Consider the following 19642-nt stretch of genomic DNA (forward strand, 5'->3'; position numbering starts at 1 on the left):
ATAAGGTCACCTCTCAATCTTCTGGACTCCAATGGATACAGGCCCAGTCTGCTTATGCATTTATCTATTTGACTTATTCCGCACATTAATAATGGAACTGAGGGGGATTAAAAGCTAACATTTCGGAGACAGTCACTTGCTGGCATTCAGCGTCACGGAACCATAGTGTCACCCAACGTTACGCCTTTCTTCATGGACACTGCCTGACCTGTTCCCAGCATTCTTCTGTTTCATGCATCCAGCATCTACAGTGTTTCTCTCTCTTTTATTTAAAACAAAAGAACTGGAATTTCACATATATGAACCGTAAACCCATGGGGGTGTCAGTAGGTAGCACTCTTGCCTCTGAGTCAGAAGCTGTAGGTTTGGGACCTTCTCCGTAGAGACTTGACCGTTTGATGTCGCTACCGGTGCCGGCCCGGAGGGAGAGCTGCCCCGTCGGAGATGCCCTCTTTCGAATGAAACGTTAAACCGAGCCCCTGATTCCGCCCCCTCCTCAGATGGCTGTAGAGGATCTCTTGGCTGCTATTTCGAATGAGCAAGGAGCCCCTGCTGTCCTGGTTCAGTACTTACCTCTCAGACCAGACCACTGAAGCAAGGCCTGGGCATCATCATCTCATTGCCGTTTGTGGGAGCTTGCTGTGCATCTGCTGTTTCCCAACCCCCGGCGGCGGACGTGGAGCTTGGCCTGAGTTTTGACAACCGCGGGGCCCCTTCGATTGGTTGTGGGGTTTGTTTTTCGTTTCAGTTGGTGGGCTGGCTCGATCGTCCGTTCTCTGAGGCCCGATCACTGCCACAGCCGCAGCCTGTAAAAAGGTGGATGTTTCCTCAGGAGTTTAACATCCTTCTCTGCCACACCTCACCCCTCCATCCCCTAGCTCAACATCCCTAAACCGCTGACTCCTCCACACCCCCATGACTCCTCCACACCCCCACCTTCAATTTTCACTCTGGGCTTACACGAGGCTGTGAAACCCTGAGGTTGTGAAAGGCGCTATATAAATGCAAATCTTTCTTCTTAGCCTTGCTTTCAGTTGCACTAAGGCCATAGGACTCGATGACCCCGGGGCCATAGGGCTAGGTGACCCCGGTGTTGGGGGGTGGTGCTGTGGTGTGGGTGGGGACTGGTGGTGGTGCAGGGTTGCGGTGAGCATGTCGGGATTGGCGTCTTCGTGAGCAGGGTGATGAATAACTGGAATGCTGGGTGAGACCAGGATGCGCGCGCGCGCACATACACACACACACACACACACACACACACACACACACTAGCAGCCTTCAGTCTCGCCAGTTCGAGCCTCAGTGGACAATTCTGTTCAGAGAAAGTGGAATGCCCTCTCTGGGGCACAAGCGCGAGCAAAATGTATGGAGACCCTGAGCTTCCCCAATGTCAGGGTGTCTACCCCTTTCCCCCCCCCCCCCCACCCGCCGACCCCAAAAACCTCTCATCCTCCCTGGTTGGGTCCAAGGGGAATGTAGAACGTCATGTTTGGCACCAACTCAGCTGCAGGAGTTGCCAGAAAGACAACAAAGCGAGGCGTCCGTCCACCTTTGGGCTCCACTCCAGATTTTCTGTCAGGGGTTTGAACCCTTGGCCTTCAACTCTCCCAACGTATCCACGAGACTGGGGCTAATTCCACATAGCTGGGAGTTTGGTTCATGAGTGTCAGGGCGCCTCCCCATGAGGCGGGCCTGCACACCAAGCTTGGGGGGCGGGGTGGGTGCCAAACCACCTCTGGGCTCCTCTGAAGCTTTAGCCCGGGGCCGGGATTGACCCCGGTTTCCGAGCTTAACCACGCAAGGAGGCACACTTCAAACAATTGCCTCTGGACCAGGGTGCTCACATCACGCAAAACGGAAGAAGGAGATCAGATGGGCCAAAGTGTCGTCTTCATCCCAGCCGTTCCTGTGTGTTATTCATAACCGTTCTAGTTTTTATAAGCAGGGGCCGTTTGTTGGCGCTCAGGCGGTGCCGGCTGTGACTGTGACCTCTCTCTCTCTCTCTCTCTCTCTCTCTCTCTGCCCTCCCTCCGCAGGGATCACGATGAGTGCATGAGCATCCTGATGGGGCTTCGGCTCTGGCATTCCCAGCAGCTTCCCGGTGGACTGCAGGGCCTGGTCCTCAATCCCATCTTCAAGGAGAACCTTCGTATCGCGCTTCTTGGAGGGTGAGTGACGGTGGCGTGGCTGTGCCCAGTGGTGCTGGATCTGTGAGCGTGCGTATGCCTGTGCGAGTGTGGGCGACTCTTTTTTGTGCGTGAGCGTGCCCATGAGCGTATGTGTGTGATTGTGCGTATCCTGCGTGTGCGAAGGTGGTCAGAACAGACGTTTCTTCCTGGACGTTGACCTCCTCCCCAATTCATTCTGGAACAGGCTGACTCCCCTTGCTCCTGTGTGATTCCAGAGATGAGCCGTCCCTGTGAACAGTGGCTCAGCCATCTCACGAATGCTCTGGGATTCCCCCGGAGGTGCTGCGGTTGACCTGCCACAGTGAACATGACGGCCTTCCCTCAAATAGGCTTCAATTTGCAGCAATTAAGTCGCCAGTGCTTTTAGTAACCATAGCAACGGTGCCTTGCCTAAATGCTAATTTCATTGTCAGAAAATAACCGGGCATTTAGCAACATCACTTTGCAATCAAATGCGCCCATAAAGTGGGAAATGGAGCACTTTGCCTTTCAGGTACCTGGAGTCAGCATAAAGCATTCAGCTCATGTACAGCACGGGTTAGATACAGAGTGAAGCTCCCTCTTAAAAAAAATCTGGCAGGCAGGCAAATGTGACATTACTCACATTGGCAGGAAGAACAAAAAAGCAGAGCATTATTTAAATGGAGAAGGTCTGCAGAGCTCCGAGATGCAGAGGATCTAGTGTTCTGGTGCATGAGTCACAAAAAGTTAGTTTGCAGGTACATGTAATCAAGAAGGCTAATGGAATGCTGTCCTTTATTAGAAGAGGAACTGAACACAAAAGTAAGGACGTTATGCTTCAGTTTTACAGGACATTGGTGAGACAGTATCTTAAATACTGTGTGTAGTTTTGGTCTCCTTATTTAAGGAAGGATGTAAATGTGTTGGAGGCAGCTCAGAGGGGGTTTACTAGATTGATACCTGGAATGAGCAGTTTGTCTTATGAGGAAAGGTTGGACAGGCTGGGCTTGTTTCCACTGGAGTTTAGAAGAGTGAAGGGTGATTTGATTGAGGTGTATAAGATCCTGAACGGTCTCGACAAGGAGGAGGTGGAAAGGATGTTTCCCCTTTTGGATGAGTCCAGAACTAGGGGACACTGTTTTAAAATTAGGGGTCGCCCTTATGGGACAAGGATGAGAATTTTTTTCTCTCTGAGGGCTGTGCAATTTTGGAATTGGAGATGGTGGAAGCGGGGTCATCGAATATTTTTTAAGGCGGAGGTAGATAGATTCTTGTTAGGCAAGGAAATCAAAGTTGTCGGGGAGGGTAGATGGGCGTGTGAAACTTGAAACACAAACCAAGCGGCCATGATCTTAATGGATGGCGGAGCAGGCTCGAGGGGCCGAATGGCCTACTTCTGCTTCTATTTCATATGGTCGTATGTACATAAATCAAACAATCCCAGGGCAGGCACAGCATGGGGTTAGATGCAGAGTAAAATCTCCCTCTACACTGTTCCATCAAACACCCCCAGGACAGCAACAAGATGAACAAAGATCAAAGAAAGGTACAGCAGAGGAACAGGCTCTTCGGCCCTCCAAGCCTGCGCCGATCATATTGCTCGTCAACTAAAACATTTTGCACTTCCGGGGTCTGTATCCCTCTATTCCCATCCTCTTCATGTATTTGTCAAGCTGCCTCTTAAACACCACTATCGTACCTGCTTCCACCATCTCCTCTGGCAGCGAATTCCAGACACTCACTACCCTCTGCGTAAAAAACTTGCCCCGCACATCTCCTCTATAGTTTTCTCCTCTCACCTTAAATCTATGTCCCCTAGTAATTGACTATTCCACCCTGGGAAAAAGCTTCTGACTATCTACTCTGTTCATGCCTCTCATAATTTTGTAAACTTCTATCGTGTCGCCCCTCGATCTACGTCTCTCAAGTGAGAACAATCCGAGTTTCTCCAACCGCTCCTCATAGCTAATAACCTCCAGACCAGGCAACATCCTGGTAAACCTCCTCTGCACCCTCTCCAATGCCTCCATATCCTTCTGGTAATGTGGCGACCAGAATTGCACGCAATATTCCAAGTGTGGCCTAACCAAGGTTCTATACAGCTGCAGCATGACTTCCCAGCTTTTATACTCAATACCCCTGCCAATGAAGGCAAGCATGCCATATGCCTTCCTGACTACCTTATCCACCTGCGTTGCCACTTTCAGTAACCGGTGGACCTGTACACCCAGATCCCTCTGCCCGTCAATGCATTTAAAGTTCTGCCATTTACTGTATAATTCCTGCCCGTATTAGACCTTCCAAAATGCATTATCTCGCATTTGTCCAGATTAAACTCCATCTGCCATTTCTCCGCCCAAGTCTTCAACTGATCTATATCCCGTTGTATCCTTTGACAACCCTCTTTACTATCTGCAACTCCTCCAACCTTAGTGTCGTCTGCAAACTTACTAATTAGCCTAGTTACATTTTCCTCCAAATCATTTATGTATACTACAAACAGCAAAGGTCCCAGCACTGATCCCTGCGGAACTCCACTAGTCACAGCTCTCCATTCAGAAAAGCACCCTTCCACTACTACCCTCTGTCGTCTATGACCAAGCCAATTCTGTATCCATCTTGCCAGCTCACCTCTGATCCCATGTGACTTTACCTTCTGTACCAGTCTGCCATGAGGGACCTTGTCAAAGGCCTCACTGAAATGCATGTATATAACATCCACTACCCTTCCATCGTCGATCATCTTTGTCACTTCCTTGAAAAACTCAATCAAGTTAGTGAGACACGACCTCCCCTTCACAAAACCATGCTGCCTCTCACTAATACGCCCATTTGCTTCCAAATGGTAGTAAATCCTGTCACGAAGAATCTTCTCCAATAATTTCCCTACCACTGACGTAAGGCTCACCGGCCTGTAATTTCCTGGATTATCCCTGCTACCCTTCTTAAACAATGGAACAACATTGGCCTTTCTCCAGTCCTCTGGAACCTCACCCATAGCCAGTGAGGATACAAAGATTTCTGTCAAGGCCCCAGCAATCCCCTCCCTTGCCTCCCTCAGCACTCTGGGGTAGATCCCATCTGGCCCTGGGGACTCATCCATCTTAATATTCTTCAAGACGCCTAACACCTCTTTTTTGCTCTCAACATGATCCAGGCTATCTACACACTCTTCCCTAGACAAATCGACCTCTTAAGTCCTTCTCTTTGGTGAATACTGATGAGAAGTATTCATTTGTATCACTCCCATTTCTTCTGGCTCCACACACACATTCCCACTGCTGTCCCTGTGTGGGCCTACCCTTTCCCTGGCTACCGTCTTGCCCTTTACATATGTATAAAAGGCCTTGGGATTTTCCTTAATCCTGGTTGCCAGTGACTTTTCATGACCCCTTTTAGCCATCCTGACTCCTTGCTTAAGTTTCTTCCTACTTTCTGTATATTCTCCACGGGCTTCATCTGTTCCCAGCCTTCTAGCCCTTATGAATGCTTCCCTTTTCTTTTTGACTAATCTCACAATATCCTTCGTTATCCAAGGTTCCTGAAACTTGCCATGCTAATCCTTCATCCTAGCAGGAACATGGCGGTCCTGAATTCTTATTAACACGTTTGAAAGCCCCCCACATATCAGTTGTTGATTTGCCCTCAAGCATCCGCCTCCAGTCTAGATTCCTCAGTTCCTAATTATTCCTAATTGTTCTAATTAGCCTTCCCCCAATTAAGCACCTTAACCTGAGGACTCCTGTTATCTTTATCCACCAGTACCTTGAAACTTACTGAATTATGGTCACTTTTCCCGAAGTGCTCCCCTACTGAAACTTCAACCACCTGGCTGGGTTCATTCGCTAATACCAAGTCCAGTATTGCCCCTTCCCTAGTTGGACTATCGACATATTGTCTGAGGAAGCCCTCCTGAATGCACCTTACAAATTCTGCACCATCCAAACTCCTAGCACTAAGTGGTTCCCAGTCAATATAGGGAAAGTTAAAATCACTCACCACAACAACCTTATTGCTTTTACATCTTTCCAAAATCTGCCTACATAACTGTTCCTCAATCTCCCGCCAGCAATTGGGAGGCCTATAGTAAACCCCCAACGTTGTGACTACACTCTTCCTATTCCGGAGCTCTACCCATATTGCCTCGCTGCACGGGCCCTCCAAGGTGTCCTCCTGTCGTACAGCTGTGATATTCCCCTTAACCAGCAGTGCAAACCCCCCACCTCTTCTACATCCCTCTCTATCCTGCCTGAAACATCTAAATCCTGGAACGTTTATCTGCCAATCCTGTCCATCCTTCAACAAAGTCTCTGTAATAGCAATAACATCATAGTTCCAAGTACTAATCCAAGCTCTAAGCTCATCTTTCTTACCTGTTATACTTCTCGATTTGAAGCAAATGCATTTCAGACCCCCAGTCCCGCTGTGTTCAGTAATTTCTCCCTGCCTGCTCTTCCTCTTGGTCCTACTGGCAATATTCACTGGTTCCCAGTCATTTATTTCACCTGCTGACCTATTGCTCTGGTACCCACCCCCCTGCCATACTAGTTTAAATCCTCCCGAGTGACACTAGCAAACCTCGCAGCCAGGATATTGGTGCCCCTCCAGTTTAGATGCAACCCGTCCTTCTTGTACAGGTCCCACCTGCCCCGGAAGAGATCTCAATGATCCAGATATCGGAAACCCTCCCTCCTACACCATCTATTCAGCCATGTGTTCAGCTGCACTATCTTCCTATTTCTAGCCTCACTGGCACACAGCACAGGGAGTAATCCTGAGATTACAACCCTAGAGGTCCTGCTTTTTAACTTTCTGCCTAATTCCCTGAACTCCCGCTGCAGGACCTCGTCACTCTTCCTGCCTATGTCGTTAGTGCCAATGTGTAACGTGACCTCTGGCTGTTCTCCCTCCCCCTTCAGAATGTCCTGTACCCAATCAGAGACATCCTGGACCCTGGCACCAAGGAGAGAACATACCATCCTGGTGTCTCTTTCATGACCACAGAAGTGCCCATCTGAGTCCCTGACTATGGAGTCCCCGATGACAATTGCTCTTTTGTGCTTTGACCCCCCCCCCCCCCCCCCCCCCCCCCCGCTGCTGAACAACAGAAGCTGTTGTTTTCCCCTGATAGGCCAATCCCCCAACATCCCAACAGTATCCAAAATGCAGTTCTGTCGAAGGGTTATGAGGACTCGAAACGTCAACTCTTTTCTTCTCCGCCGATGCTGCCAGACCTGCTGAGTTTTTCCAGGTAATTCTGCTTTTGCTTTCCAAAATGCTATACCTGTTAGAGAGGGGGACAGCCACAGGGGATTTCTGCACTGACTGCAGATGGGTTAGGTACAGACTAAAACTCCCTCTATGCTAAAATAGAAGCAAAGAACTGCAGATCGTGGAAATCTGAATTAAAAATTGAAAATGCAAGAAATACTCAGCAGTGGAATGTCCAAATGAGATTTTGTAGTGTTTATGGGTGTGTGTGTGTGTGTGTGTGTGTGTGTGTGTGTGTGTATGTATGTATGTGTAGATCATGTGTTATTACTAAGTGACCAGGAACTATGATTATTACAGTTACCAATGCGCCATGTTTCCCACAGGGGCAAACCCTGGGCAGATGACACCAGCCAGCTGGGACCTGACAAACATGCTCGAGATATCCCCTCGTTGGACAAGTATGCCATGGAGCGTTGGGAGGTGAGTTGGGATCATCTTGGCTGAGCTGCACATTCTAGGTCGACACAATGTGATGAAGTAAAAAAATAGTGGGAACAGGACAAGTAATGTTAAAAGGACAAGCCTTAAGGCTTTGTGCCTTAACACGAGGAGCATTCGCAATAAAGTGGATGAATTAACCGCGCAAATAGATGTAAACAGGTATGCTATAGTCGGGATTACAGAGACATGGCTGCAGGGTGACCAGGGATGGGAACTGAACATCCAGGTGTATTCAGTATTTAGGAAGTACAGACAAAAAGGGATGATGGTGGATAGGCAATGGCAAACATTCAAAAAGCGCAAGGGTGAACTGCAACAATTGTTTATTCTTGTCTGGCACAAAAGTAAAACAGGAAAGATGGCCAAACCATGGCTTACGAGGGAAATTAGAGATAGTATTAGAAACAAGGAAGAGGCTTACAAATTGGACAGAAAAAAACAACAGGCCTGAGGATTGGGAGCAGTTTAGAATTCAGCAAAGGAGAACCATGGGATTGATTAAAAAGGGGAAAATAGAGTATGAGAGTAAGTTTGCAGGGAACATAAAAACTGACTCTAAAAGTTTCTATAGGTATGTGAAGAGAAAAAGATTGGTGAAGATAAATGTAGCTCCCTAACGGTCAGAAACAGGGGTACTTATAATGGGGAACAAAGAAATGGCCGACCAACTAAATACATACTTTGGTTATGTCTTCACAAAGGAGAACACGAAAAACATACCAGATATGCTGGCGAACACAGGGGTTAGTGAGAGGGAGGGATTGAAAGAAATCAGTATTAGGGAAATTGATGGAATTGAAGGCCGATAAATCCCCGGGGCCTGATAATCTACATCCCAGACTACTTAAGGAAGTGGCCCTAGAAATAGTAGATGCATTGGTGGTCATCTTCCGAGATTCTATAGACTCTAGAACAGTCCCTACAGATTGGAGGGTAGCTAATGTAACCCCACTTTTTAAACAGGGAGGCAGAGAGCAAACAGGGAATTATAGACCAGTCAGCCTGACATCGGTAGTGAGGAAAATTCTAGAGGCCATTATAAAAGGTTTAATAACTGAGCACGTGGAAAACAGTGGCAGAATCAGACAGAGTCAGCATGGATTTACGAAAGGGAAATCATGCTTGACAAATCTATTGGAATTTTTCAAGGATGTAACTCGTAGAGTTGAAGAGGGGCAGCCAGTGGATGTGGTTTATTTGGACTTTCAGAATGCTTTCAACAAAGTCCCACTAAGAGATTGGCATGTAAAATTAAAGTTCATGAGATTGGGGATAGTGTATTGAGATGGATAGAAAACTGGTTGGCAGACAGGAAACAAAGAGTAGGAATAAATGAGTCTTTTTCCGAATGGCAGGCAGTGACTCGTGGGATACCACAGGGATCGGTTCTGGGACCCCAGTTATTCACAATATATGTGTATGATTTAGATGAGGGAGTTAAATGTAATATTTCCAAATTTGCAGATGACACAAAGCTGGGTGGGAGGGTGAGCTGTGAGGATGATGCAGAGATGCTTCAGTGTGATTTGGACAAGCTGAGTGAGTGAGCAAATGCTTGGCAGATGCAGTATAATGTGGATAACTGTGAGGTTATTCATTTTGGTAGCAAAAACAGGAAGGCAGATTATTATCTGAATGGCTATAAATTGAGAGAGGGGAATGTGCAACGAGACCTGGGAGTCCTTGTACACCAGTCGCTGAAAGTAAGCATGCATGTGCAGCAGGCGGTAAAGAAGGCAAATGGTATGTTGGCCTTCATAACCAGAGGATTCGAGTACAGGAACAGGGATGTCTTGCTGCAATTATACAGGGCCTTGGTGAGGCCACACCTGAAATATTGTGTGTAGTTTTGGTCTCCTTATCTGAGGAAGGATGTTCTTGCTATAGAGGGAGTGCAGCGAAGGTTTACCCGACTGATTCCTGGGATGGCAGGACTGACATATGGGGAGAGGTTGAGTCGTTTAGGATTATATTTGCTGGAGTTCAGAAGAAACATAGAAACTAGGAGCAGGAGTAGGCCATTCGGCCCTTCTAGCCTGCTCTGCCATTCATTATGATCATGGCTGATCATCCAACTCAATAGCCTGCTCCCGCTTTCTCCCCATACCTTTGATCCCTTTCGCCCCAAGAGCTATATCTAACTCCTTCTTGAAAAGACACCCTGGTCTTGTTGCACATTCTCCTCTCTCAATTTATAGCCATTCAGATAATAATCTGCCTTCCTGTTTTTGCTACCAAAATGGATAACCTCACATTTATCCACATTATACTGCATCTGCCATGCATTTGCCCACTCACTCAGCTTGTCCAAATCACACTGAAGCATCTCTGCATCCTCCTCACAGCTCACCCTCCCACCCAGCTTTGTGTCATCTGCAAATTTGGAGATATATTTAATTCCCTCATTTAAATCATTAATATATGTTGTGAATAACTGGGGTCCCTGCACCGATCCCTGCGGTACCCCAGAAATACTGATTTCTTTCAGTTCATCCCTCTCACTAAACCCTGTGTTCCCCAACATTTCTGGTATGTATTTCATGTTCTCCTTTGTGAAGACAGAACCAAAGTATGTACTGCTTGCCATTCGGAAAAAAGACCCGTTTATTCTCACTCTTTGTTTCCTGTCTGCCAACCAGCTTTCTATCCATCTCAATATGCTACCCCCAATCCCATGCGCTTTAATTTTACATGCCAATCTCTTATGTGGGACTTTATCGAAAGCCTTCTGAAAGTCCAAATACACCACATCCACTGGCTCCCCCTCATCAACTCTACGAGTTACATCCTTGAAAAATTGCAGTAGATTTGTCAAGCATGATTTCCCTTTCATAAATCCATGCTGACTCTGTCCGATTCTGCCACTGTTTTCCACGTGCTCAGCTATTAAACCTTTTATAATGGACTCTAGAATTTTCCCCACTACCGACGTCAGGCTGACTGGTCTATAATTCCGTTTTTTCTCTGCCTCCCTTTTTAAATAGGGTTACATTAGCTACCCGCCAATCTGTAGGGACTTTTCCAGAGTCTATAGAATCTCGAAAGATGACCACCAATGCATCTACTATTTCTAGGGCCATTTCTTTAAGTAGTCTGGGATGTGGATTATCAGGCCCTGGGGATTTATCGGCCTTCAATCCCATCAATTTCCCCAACACCATTTCCTTACTAATACTGATTTCTTTCAGTTCATCCCTCTCACTAAACCCTGTGTTCCCCAACATTTCTGGTATGTATTTCATGTTCTCCTTTGTGAAGACAGAACCAAAGTATGTATTTAGTTGGTCAGCCATTTCTTTGTTCCCCATTATAAATTCCCCTGTTTCTGACTGTTAGGGACCTACATTTATCTTCACCAATCTTTTTCTCTTCACATACCTATAGAAACTTTTAGAGTCAGTTTTTATGTTCCCTGCAAACTTACTCTCATACTCTATTTTCTCCTTCCTAATCAATCCTATGGTCCTCCTTTGCTGAATTCTAAACTGCTCCCAATCATCAGGCCTGTTGTTTTTTCTGTCCAATTTGTATGCCTCTTCCTTGTTTCTAATACTATCTCTAATTTCCCTTGTAAGCCATAGTTTGGCCACCTTTCCTGTTTTACTTTTGCTCCAGACAGGAATAAACAATTGTTGCAGTTCACCCCTGCGCTCTTTGAATGTTTGCCATTGCCTATCCACCGTCATCCCTTTAAGTAATGTTTCCCAATCCATCATAGCCAACTCGCGCCTCATATCATTGTAGTTTCCTTTATTAAGATTCAGGACCCAAGTTTCAGAATCAACTACATCACTCTCCATCTTGAAGAATTCTATCATATGATGGTCGCTCATCTCCAAGGGGCCTCGCACAACTAGATTACCAATTATTCCTTTGTCATTACGTATTACCTAGTCTAGGATGGCCTGTTCTCTCATTGGTTCCTCAATGTATTAGTCCAGAAAAACATTCCATATACACTCCAGGAATTCCTCCTCTACGGTATTGTTACTAATTTGGTTTGCCCAATCTATATGCATATTAAAGTCGTCCATAATTACAGATGTTCCTTTATTACGTGCGGGGGGGATCTCATAGAAACATTAAAATTCTAACAGGACTAGACAGGGTAGATGTAGGAAGGATGTTCCCAATGGTGGGGGAGTCCAGAACCAGGGCTCACAACCTGCGGATACGGAGTAGACCATTTAGGACTGAGATGAGGAGAAATTTCTTCACCCAGAGGGTGGTGAGCCTATGAAATTCGTTATCACAGAAAGTAGTTGAGACCAAAACATTGTATGTTTTCAAGAAGGAGTTAGATATAGCTCTTGGGGCGAAAGTGATCAAAGGATATAGGGAGAAAGCAGGAGCAGGCTATTGAGTTGGATGATCAGCCATGATCATTATGAATGGCAGAGCAGGCTTGAATGGCCTATTCCTGCTCCTAGTTTCTTTGTTTCTATGTAAGCATTCGGGGCAGGCATTAGCTGAATGCAAGAATATAGTGCAGGAGGATAGAAGAGTATCAACTCCATCAAAGCCCCACCCTTTGAATGTAAACTCTTTCATCCTGACATCCAACTACACTCGGGACACCTTGATGAATGGCCGAGCAGGCTCGAGGGGGCCAAATGGCCTACTTCTGCTTCTATTTCATATGTTCATATGTACATAAATCAAACACTCCCAGGGCGGGTGCAGCATGGGGTTAGACGTAGAGTAAAAGCTCCCCGACATTGTCCCATCAAACACTCCCAGGACAGCAACAACATGTGTTAGATACAGACTAAAGCTCTGGTCTGCATGTTTTCTGTCTGCTTTATAGCTTAATCGGACGTATCTCACCTTTTCCCTTAAATGCCTCATCCTTGTATCTGATCTATTTTTTTTTCCCACTGGTGTATGTTTATAACCTTTCACCATATTACTTTGGAGTAATATTTACGAGTAACTTTTACGGAGTCAATTGGTACTTCCCCAATTCATCTTCCTTGGTTGATTCTTGACTGCCCTCAGATTTGGCCTAGGAAGATGCCCAGTTATGTGAAACTGCTACTGGCAGCCAATGCCACCTTTCCAGGGCATCTAGGGATAGGCAATGAATGCCAGATTTCCCAATGATACTGGCGTCCAGAGAATAAATAATGTTAAAAAAAAACAACAAATAACTTGGAGTAAAGTGATATTGGAGCAAGTGTTTCTTTGGTTCTTGGGAAGTTTATAGTTCGTGTCCCTTCCCTATAGTAGCTGTACGCCTGCTTCCAAGTTTTGCATCCTGTGATAATAACCTCCAATATTTCTTTCACTTTCTCTCTTGTTTAAAAGGAAAATTGCTGACAACCTTATTGTGAAATCTATCCGCGAAAAAAAAAGTTGCAGCGTTCATGTTCCTGCTTGCTTTTAAACCATGTGGGGGAAGCCAGGGACGAGATACTTCTTACTAATTGGCTTGTGGGCACAGTGGCAGATTCTGCACATGCCCAGACTGGTCAGTATCACGGGAACAGCAAGCTCGGGTACTTGATTACTTCAGCTTTGCTGTTGCTCTGGGCAGGATATCAACTCCCAGCTGCAGGGCTTTGGAGAGCGGCTGAGGTCTTCAAGTTTAAACATCAGTGCAGTTGCCCACAGAGACAAAATAGAGCTTTATGTCAGAAAGCTTATTTGAGTCCTGGATATTTATTAAAAACAGTTGCTTGGCACTACAGAACTTGAATCTTGTTAAAAATAGAGACATGTTGCCGAAGTTTTTTTTTGTCTCAGGCTCATCATGACAAACACAAGAATTTATACTACAGGAGAAAAGGATGCTGATTGGTTGGTAAGTCGACCCTATTGGCTGAGGCGTTGCCATTGAGACAGCAACAGAGAGCTATAGGCTTCCCGAGCTCCGAGTGATCGTTTGAAATTTGACATTCTTGCATTTGTCCGGATGAGTGCAAGACCCAAAGCTTCAGTAACATGTCTCTCTTTTCAGCAATATTGTTAAAAATATGTTCTGGAAGGTTGATTAGAACAGCTGCCACCTCCCTGACTGGCCATTGTTAAGAGTATTTTGATTTATTTTGATTTAACTCCATTTCAATGAATGGGCAAAAATTTCAATGAGCTTTCTTGGGTGTTTGCACTCTTCTCTCTTTATATTTCCCGATAGTTCCTAAGCCCAGGCAGTCCATTAGCCCGAGACACAGGAACAGAACCCAGAAGCCTCTCTGCCACCAGCAAGGCACGAGTTTAAGAGCGTGTTGGAATACCCACCCCGTGTCTGGATGAGTGCAGCTGTGTCAACACTCAGTAAGCTCGACGTCACCCAGGACAAAACAGTCAGCTTGCTGCCAACTCATCCATTACCTTAAACATTCACTCCCTCCAGCGCTGGTGCACAGTGGCTGCAGTGTCCACACGATGCACTGCAGCACCTCTCAAAGGCTCCCTCGACAGCACTTCGCAAACCCATGGTCTTCAGAAGGACAAGGGCAGCAGACGTGTGGGATGCCCGCCACTTCCAAGTTCCCCTCCAACCAATATCCCTTCCAACTTGGTCATGTAGCGCCTGTCTCTTAACTTTCTCCCTAACAGCACTGTGGAGGTATCTACAACACATGGACTGCAGCGGTACAAAAAGAACCACCACCACCACCACCATCTTCTCAAGGGCAATTAGGAATGGGCAATAAATTCTGGCCTGGCCAGCAACTCCCACGGCCCGAAAATGTTTTGCTTTCCCAAAAGGCAAACCTTCCCCATAAAGTTTAAGCCTTGCTTTGCACGTAGGGGCAATTGAGGGGCTTAATCCTGGGGTTACTCACTGCTGGTTGGCCAGGTTAATGGTTAGAGTGGTCAAACAGTAAATGGGAAATTGATGTGTGGCAGCCTCCTGTCTCCTATGCACTGTGATTGTCAACTCTTATTTGATCCTGAGATCGCCACTCTGGCGCAGCAGTCTCTGCCGCATTTGCTGCAGAGGGAGACAGTGGGCTGAGAAGGGGCACGATTTGCCAGCCTGGGCCCTCTTCCCGACCTGCTAAACTTTTCGTTTCTGCTTGCCAGTTCCAAATCAGTCATCCTCCAGAGCCACGGCCATCAGCGATTGTCTCCCAGTTTTCAGTCTCAATATCCACCACCTTCATATCCCGCTTGACAGGGTTAGGCACGGGCAATGGGTACAGGTGGGTGAGAGCATTGAACCTGGCCCCCTCGGTGAGAGGGCTAAACCTGGGTACAGGCAGTAGTGAAGATCAAACACTTGTTGGGTGAGAGGATTCAGTCCACCCAGAGAGGTCAGGGGGTCCACTCATTTGTTATTTATTTAGTGACTGCAAATCCCTGAAGCCCAGCGATAGCCTCCTCATGTGCTGAGTTTAAGGTGAATAGTCCGTAGAGGGGACACTCTTCAATAATGTGCAGTGTTGTTTGTGTTTCTCCACAAGTACATAAGGGGTTTGTACTGAGGCCCCAGAAGCGGAGGTTGGCTATACAGGGGCCTTGGCCTGTCCTGTACCTGTTTACCACTCTCTTGCTGTGGTAGTTCAGAGCCTGTCTTTCAACAGATGGGGTTTGCCACAAGGAACTGGTTAGTGACTTCCCGTGTTTCCTATTCCTTGATCCAAAGGATGTCTGATGGTGGATCTTGCTCAGGAAGGGTGCTCCACATTGGGCCGAGATGGAAGGCAGGCAGTAGGTGGGCTGAACAGGTCACCATGGGGTGGTAAGTGAGGTGCAGCATGGATGGTTTCAAACAGCTTGTGGATTTTCATCAGTTGGCAAATGTTGGGTGGGATAATGTTCGCAATGACTGGATCCAGTGGAGGAATGTTAAGCAGAGGGATCCGGGTTTGGGTGCGCATTGTTGCGTTCGATTGAGTGTCCACAAGATGCGTGTGCGTCATTCAATGATAGTGATAAGTGAGCTTATTACTGTGCCTTTAGGAGCTGAGCTAATTAAAATTTACCCTTGGAGCCAGGCCGTAACATGCCCTTGGCTTAGCTGGTGAAAAACAATAGCTGTAAACAGCATCACAAACTGCTTCTCACACGTGTTGCTCTCCAAGCTACCTCCTCAATCAATCAATTTGCATAGGGATTTGAGTCTCAGCTGCCAAGTTCACATTCTACCCTCTAGTTCCGGAGTAAGGAATGGGCACTCCCCCTACCACCCTCGCTCCACCCCCACCCCCACCAGCCATATTGCTCAGTGAGTAAAAGACACTGCCCCACACAGACAAGTAAAGCCCCAGTTTCCACCTCCGTACTTATAAGGTAGCAAAGATAAGTGGCTCCCATTAGTTGATGCTACAAGGACTAGGGGACACAGATTTAAAGGTTTTGGTTAGCGGATGCGATTGGGGGGAGGGGGGTGGTGGAGAATGTGAGGAAGAACATTTTTTTCTCGTAGCGCGTGGTAATGGCCCTGGAACTCGCTGCCTCCGAGCGTGGTAGAAGCAGAAACAATTTCAAAGGGAAATTGAATGGGCACTCGAGGGAAATAAGCTTGCAGGGCCATGGGGATAGAGCTGTGGGGTAGAATGGGACTGACTGGGTTACTCCCAGAGAGCTGGCACGGTCTCGATGGGCTGAATGGTCTCCTCTATGCTATAATGACTCTGCGACACAGTGCTGAGTTCTACAAACATACGAATTAGGAGCAGGAGTAGGCCGCTTGGCCCTTCGACAGCAATGTGGTTGACTCTTAACTGCCCTTTGAACAAGGGCAGTTAGGGATGGGCAATAAATGTTGGCCTAGCCAGCGACGCCCACATCCCATGAATGAATAAAAAAAAAAGTTAAGAGTCAACCCATTGCTGTGGGTCTGGAATCACATGCAGGCCAGACTGGGTAAGGATGGCAGATTCCCTTCCCTAAAGGACATTAGTGAACCAGGTGGGTTTAACAGCGCTTGACAATGGTTTCATGGTCGCCGCTACTGAGTCTAGCTTTTCGATTTAAATTCAATCAATTTGCTGCCATGGTGGGATTTGAACCTGTGTCCCCAGAATGTGAGCTTGGGCCTCTGGATTACTAGCCCAACGGCATTACCACTACACCACCCCCCAGGTCCCCCTCCAGATTTGCACACAGGAAGCTCCCACCAACAGCAACATGACAGTGAGCAGATAGCCTGTGGTCTTGTTGGTCGAGGAATAAATATTCATATTTCAGGCATCCACGGTTTAATGTCTCATTTGTAGGATGGCACCTGCAACAGTGCAGCGCTTGGGAACGTCAGCCTGGGTTTTATTTTTTCCCACCCCCCACGCACCCCGGTGCCCCGAGCCTCTGGAACCCACAACCTTCTGACTCCGAGCCAGGAGTGCTACCCACTGAGCCACGGTGTGGAGGGGTGAAATTTCATTCAGCACCTGATTAGAACAGTGAAAAAGACACCCAACCGTGATATTATAGATTGTGCCCTTGGAGCACTGTAACGCTAGGGTGAGCTATTAGTGGTGTGGGCCTGTCACTGGCTGCGGGAGCAATTTGAGGTGATAATTAAGAGCGTCACTCAAGAAGTGATCTCCCAGTTCCAAAGGAGAGTCATTAACATAATGACTTTTAAAGGAGTAGGGGAGTGGAAGCCTTGTGCATTCAGATACTTGGCTCTTCAATGTGGGAGGTCAAATTGATAAAAGTTACAATGAGAAAACCTTGGATGCTAAGATGTCGTTAGTGCGGATGCGAGAGTACAAAAGTGTAATTCCAAATCTATGCAAATTACTGAGGAAGCCGCAGTTTAAGTATCGCCTCCGGTGCGGGGACCTGACTTTGGCAGGAGTGGGAAGCTAGCACTAGGATTTTTATCCCACATCAGGAGGCCATTCAGCCCATTGTGTTTGTGCTGAGCTGTTTTGAAACCCCCCCCCCCCCCCCACCCCCAGCATTTTTCACTCAGTTACTACAGCCACTCTCAAAATGACCTTGACCAGTCGTATGGTGTTTGAGTCCTCGACAACAATTGTATTTATGTAGCGCCATACCACTTTGAAGCACTTCATACAGACCGCAGCAGCCACTCCGCACAGCAAGTGACTGGCTTGCCTGTTTGCTTGGTGGTGCAGGTTAACAGGTATCGGGTATTGCTCTCGGAGGGGAAATCAGGAAAATTGATGGCTCTTCTTGGTGCCGGTGCTCTTTAACATTCACTGGAACAAGCAGGCGGAGCTTAGGTTTTGTAGTTTAAGGGATTAATTCTGTGATTTGCTAATGAGACAGTATACATCATCAGAGGAAGTGATGGGGAGACAGTGGCGTACTGGTAATATCACTGGATTAGTAATCCAGAGGCCCATTCTAACGCTCTAGGGCATGAGTTCAAATCCCGCCAAGGCAGCTGGTGGAATTTAAATTTAATTAATAAATCTGGAACAGAGACCCTGTCTCAGTATTGGTAACCATGAAACTATCATCGACCTACATCAGGAGATATCGGGACAGGTTTAACCAAAAGCTTGGATAAAGAGAGAGATTTTAAGGAGCGTCCGAAAGGAGGAGAATGAGGCAGAGGCGGGCGGAGAGGTTTGGGTGGGAGTTCCAGAACTTAGGGCTTCGGCAGCTCAAGGCACGGCCACCAGTGGTGGAGTGACTAAAATCCGGGGTGCTGAAAGGCCGGAATTTGAGGAGCGTAAAATGAGGAGGTTAATTGGGTGGGCAGAGGGTGTGATAGAAAGAACTGGGGCCTATACAGCACCTTTCACAACCTCAGGACATCCCAAAGTGCTTTAGAAGTGAAGCCACTGCTGTAATGTTGGAAGTTTAAGATAATTAAGATAATCAGTTGAGCTCATAACGTGGCTCACTTATGCTTGCTAGAAGCAACACATTCATATGGAGGGACCCGTCCTCTGCATCCTGTGCAAACAAAAGGAATATGTTCAAGCCTTGCACCTTTTTTGAATTACCTGGGAGCTCGGGGAGCCTATAGTGCCCCATTGCTTTTTCCATGGCAATGTCTCAAGCAATCAGAGCTGGCTTGCCAACCAACGAACACCCTTTTCCCCCGTAGTACGAATTGTTGTGATCGTTTGAAATTTGCCATTCTTGCGTTTGTCCCGACGAGCGCAAGGTGAAAAGCATCGGCAGCATGCCCCTCTCTTCTGCAATAGACAGTGTTGGAGATGATGGGGTGGATGGTACAAGCTCGGTGGAAGGAGTTTGAATGGTTGGGCTAGAATCAGTGGATGGGTAGAATGGCTGTGTGCAAGCAGCGACCTTCATTAGCCAGATGGCGTTTGGCTTTTCAGCCTGTGCCTTCTCGGGTTCCGAAACCACACCATATCAACTTTTAACCTTTGTTTCTGTAAACCAAAAGGCATTCCAGAATATAGCTGGAAGCTCTGACCATGACAGACTAGTGGATTAGGTAGACTGTGATCAGTTTGCTGTGACTCCAAAATGTTCCCCTGGCTGTGAGAGGCCTCAGAAAGGGCTTTTCCCTCTGGGTTGGAGGTGTATTGAGGAGACTAGTGGCAGAAGCAGGTGGTATGTTGAGTTTCAGAGGGCGTCTGGGGTGGGACTGGAAAGCAGTAGCAATGATCCCTGTCAATTGGCATTGCCTTTCTGCAGTTGTCGGCTGTTCTCTCATTGCAGGTGGTTCTCCATTTCATGGTGGGCTCCCCCAGTGCAGCAGTTAGTCAGGACCTGGCTCAGCTCCTCATTCAAGCTGGACTGATGAAGAGGTAAGTTGAGGCACTCGGTGGGCAGCCTAAGTTGGCAACCCTTCCAGTACATGGCATTGGATGGCCAGCATGGCACAGTGATCCCATTCCAAGCCCCCCAGATACTTGGTCCCACCGTAGCAC

At 47.2% G+C, this 19642-nt stretch overlaps 1 protein-coding gene across 3 annotated transcripts in view; it reads left to right on the forward strand.

Annotated features, from left to right (window-relative positions):
* Positions 1–19642, forward strand: part of gtf2h4 (general transcription factor IIH, polypeptide 4) — an 84678-nt gene that overhangs the window by 24921 nt on the left and 40115 nt on the right. For all 3 annotated transcript variants that reach the window (XM_041212829.1, XM_041212827.1, XM_041212828.1), the window contains exons 4-6: positions 2037–2168; positions 7748–7844; positions 19431–19519. In XM_041212829.1, coding sequence (XP_041068763.1) covers positions 2037–2168; positions 7748–7844; positions 19431–19519 — 318 coding nt within the window. The remainder of the gene's footprint in view (positions 1–2036; positions 2169–7747; positions 7845–19430; positions 19520–19642) is intronic.

This window comes from Carcharodon carcharias, chromosome 19 (genome assembly GCF_017639515.1).
Source record: "Carcharodon carcharias isolate sCarCar2 chromosome 19, sCarCar2.pri, whole genome shotgun sequence".
In the NCBI taxonomy this organism is placed as follows: Eukaryota; Metazoa; Chordata; class Chondrichthyes; order Lamniformes; family Lamnidae; genus Carcharodon; species Carcharodon carcharias.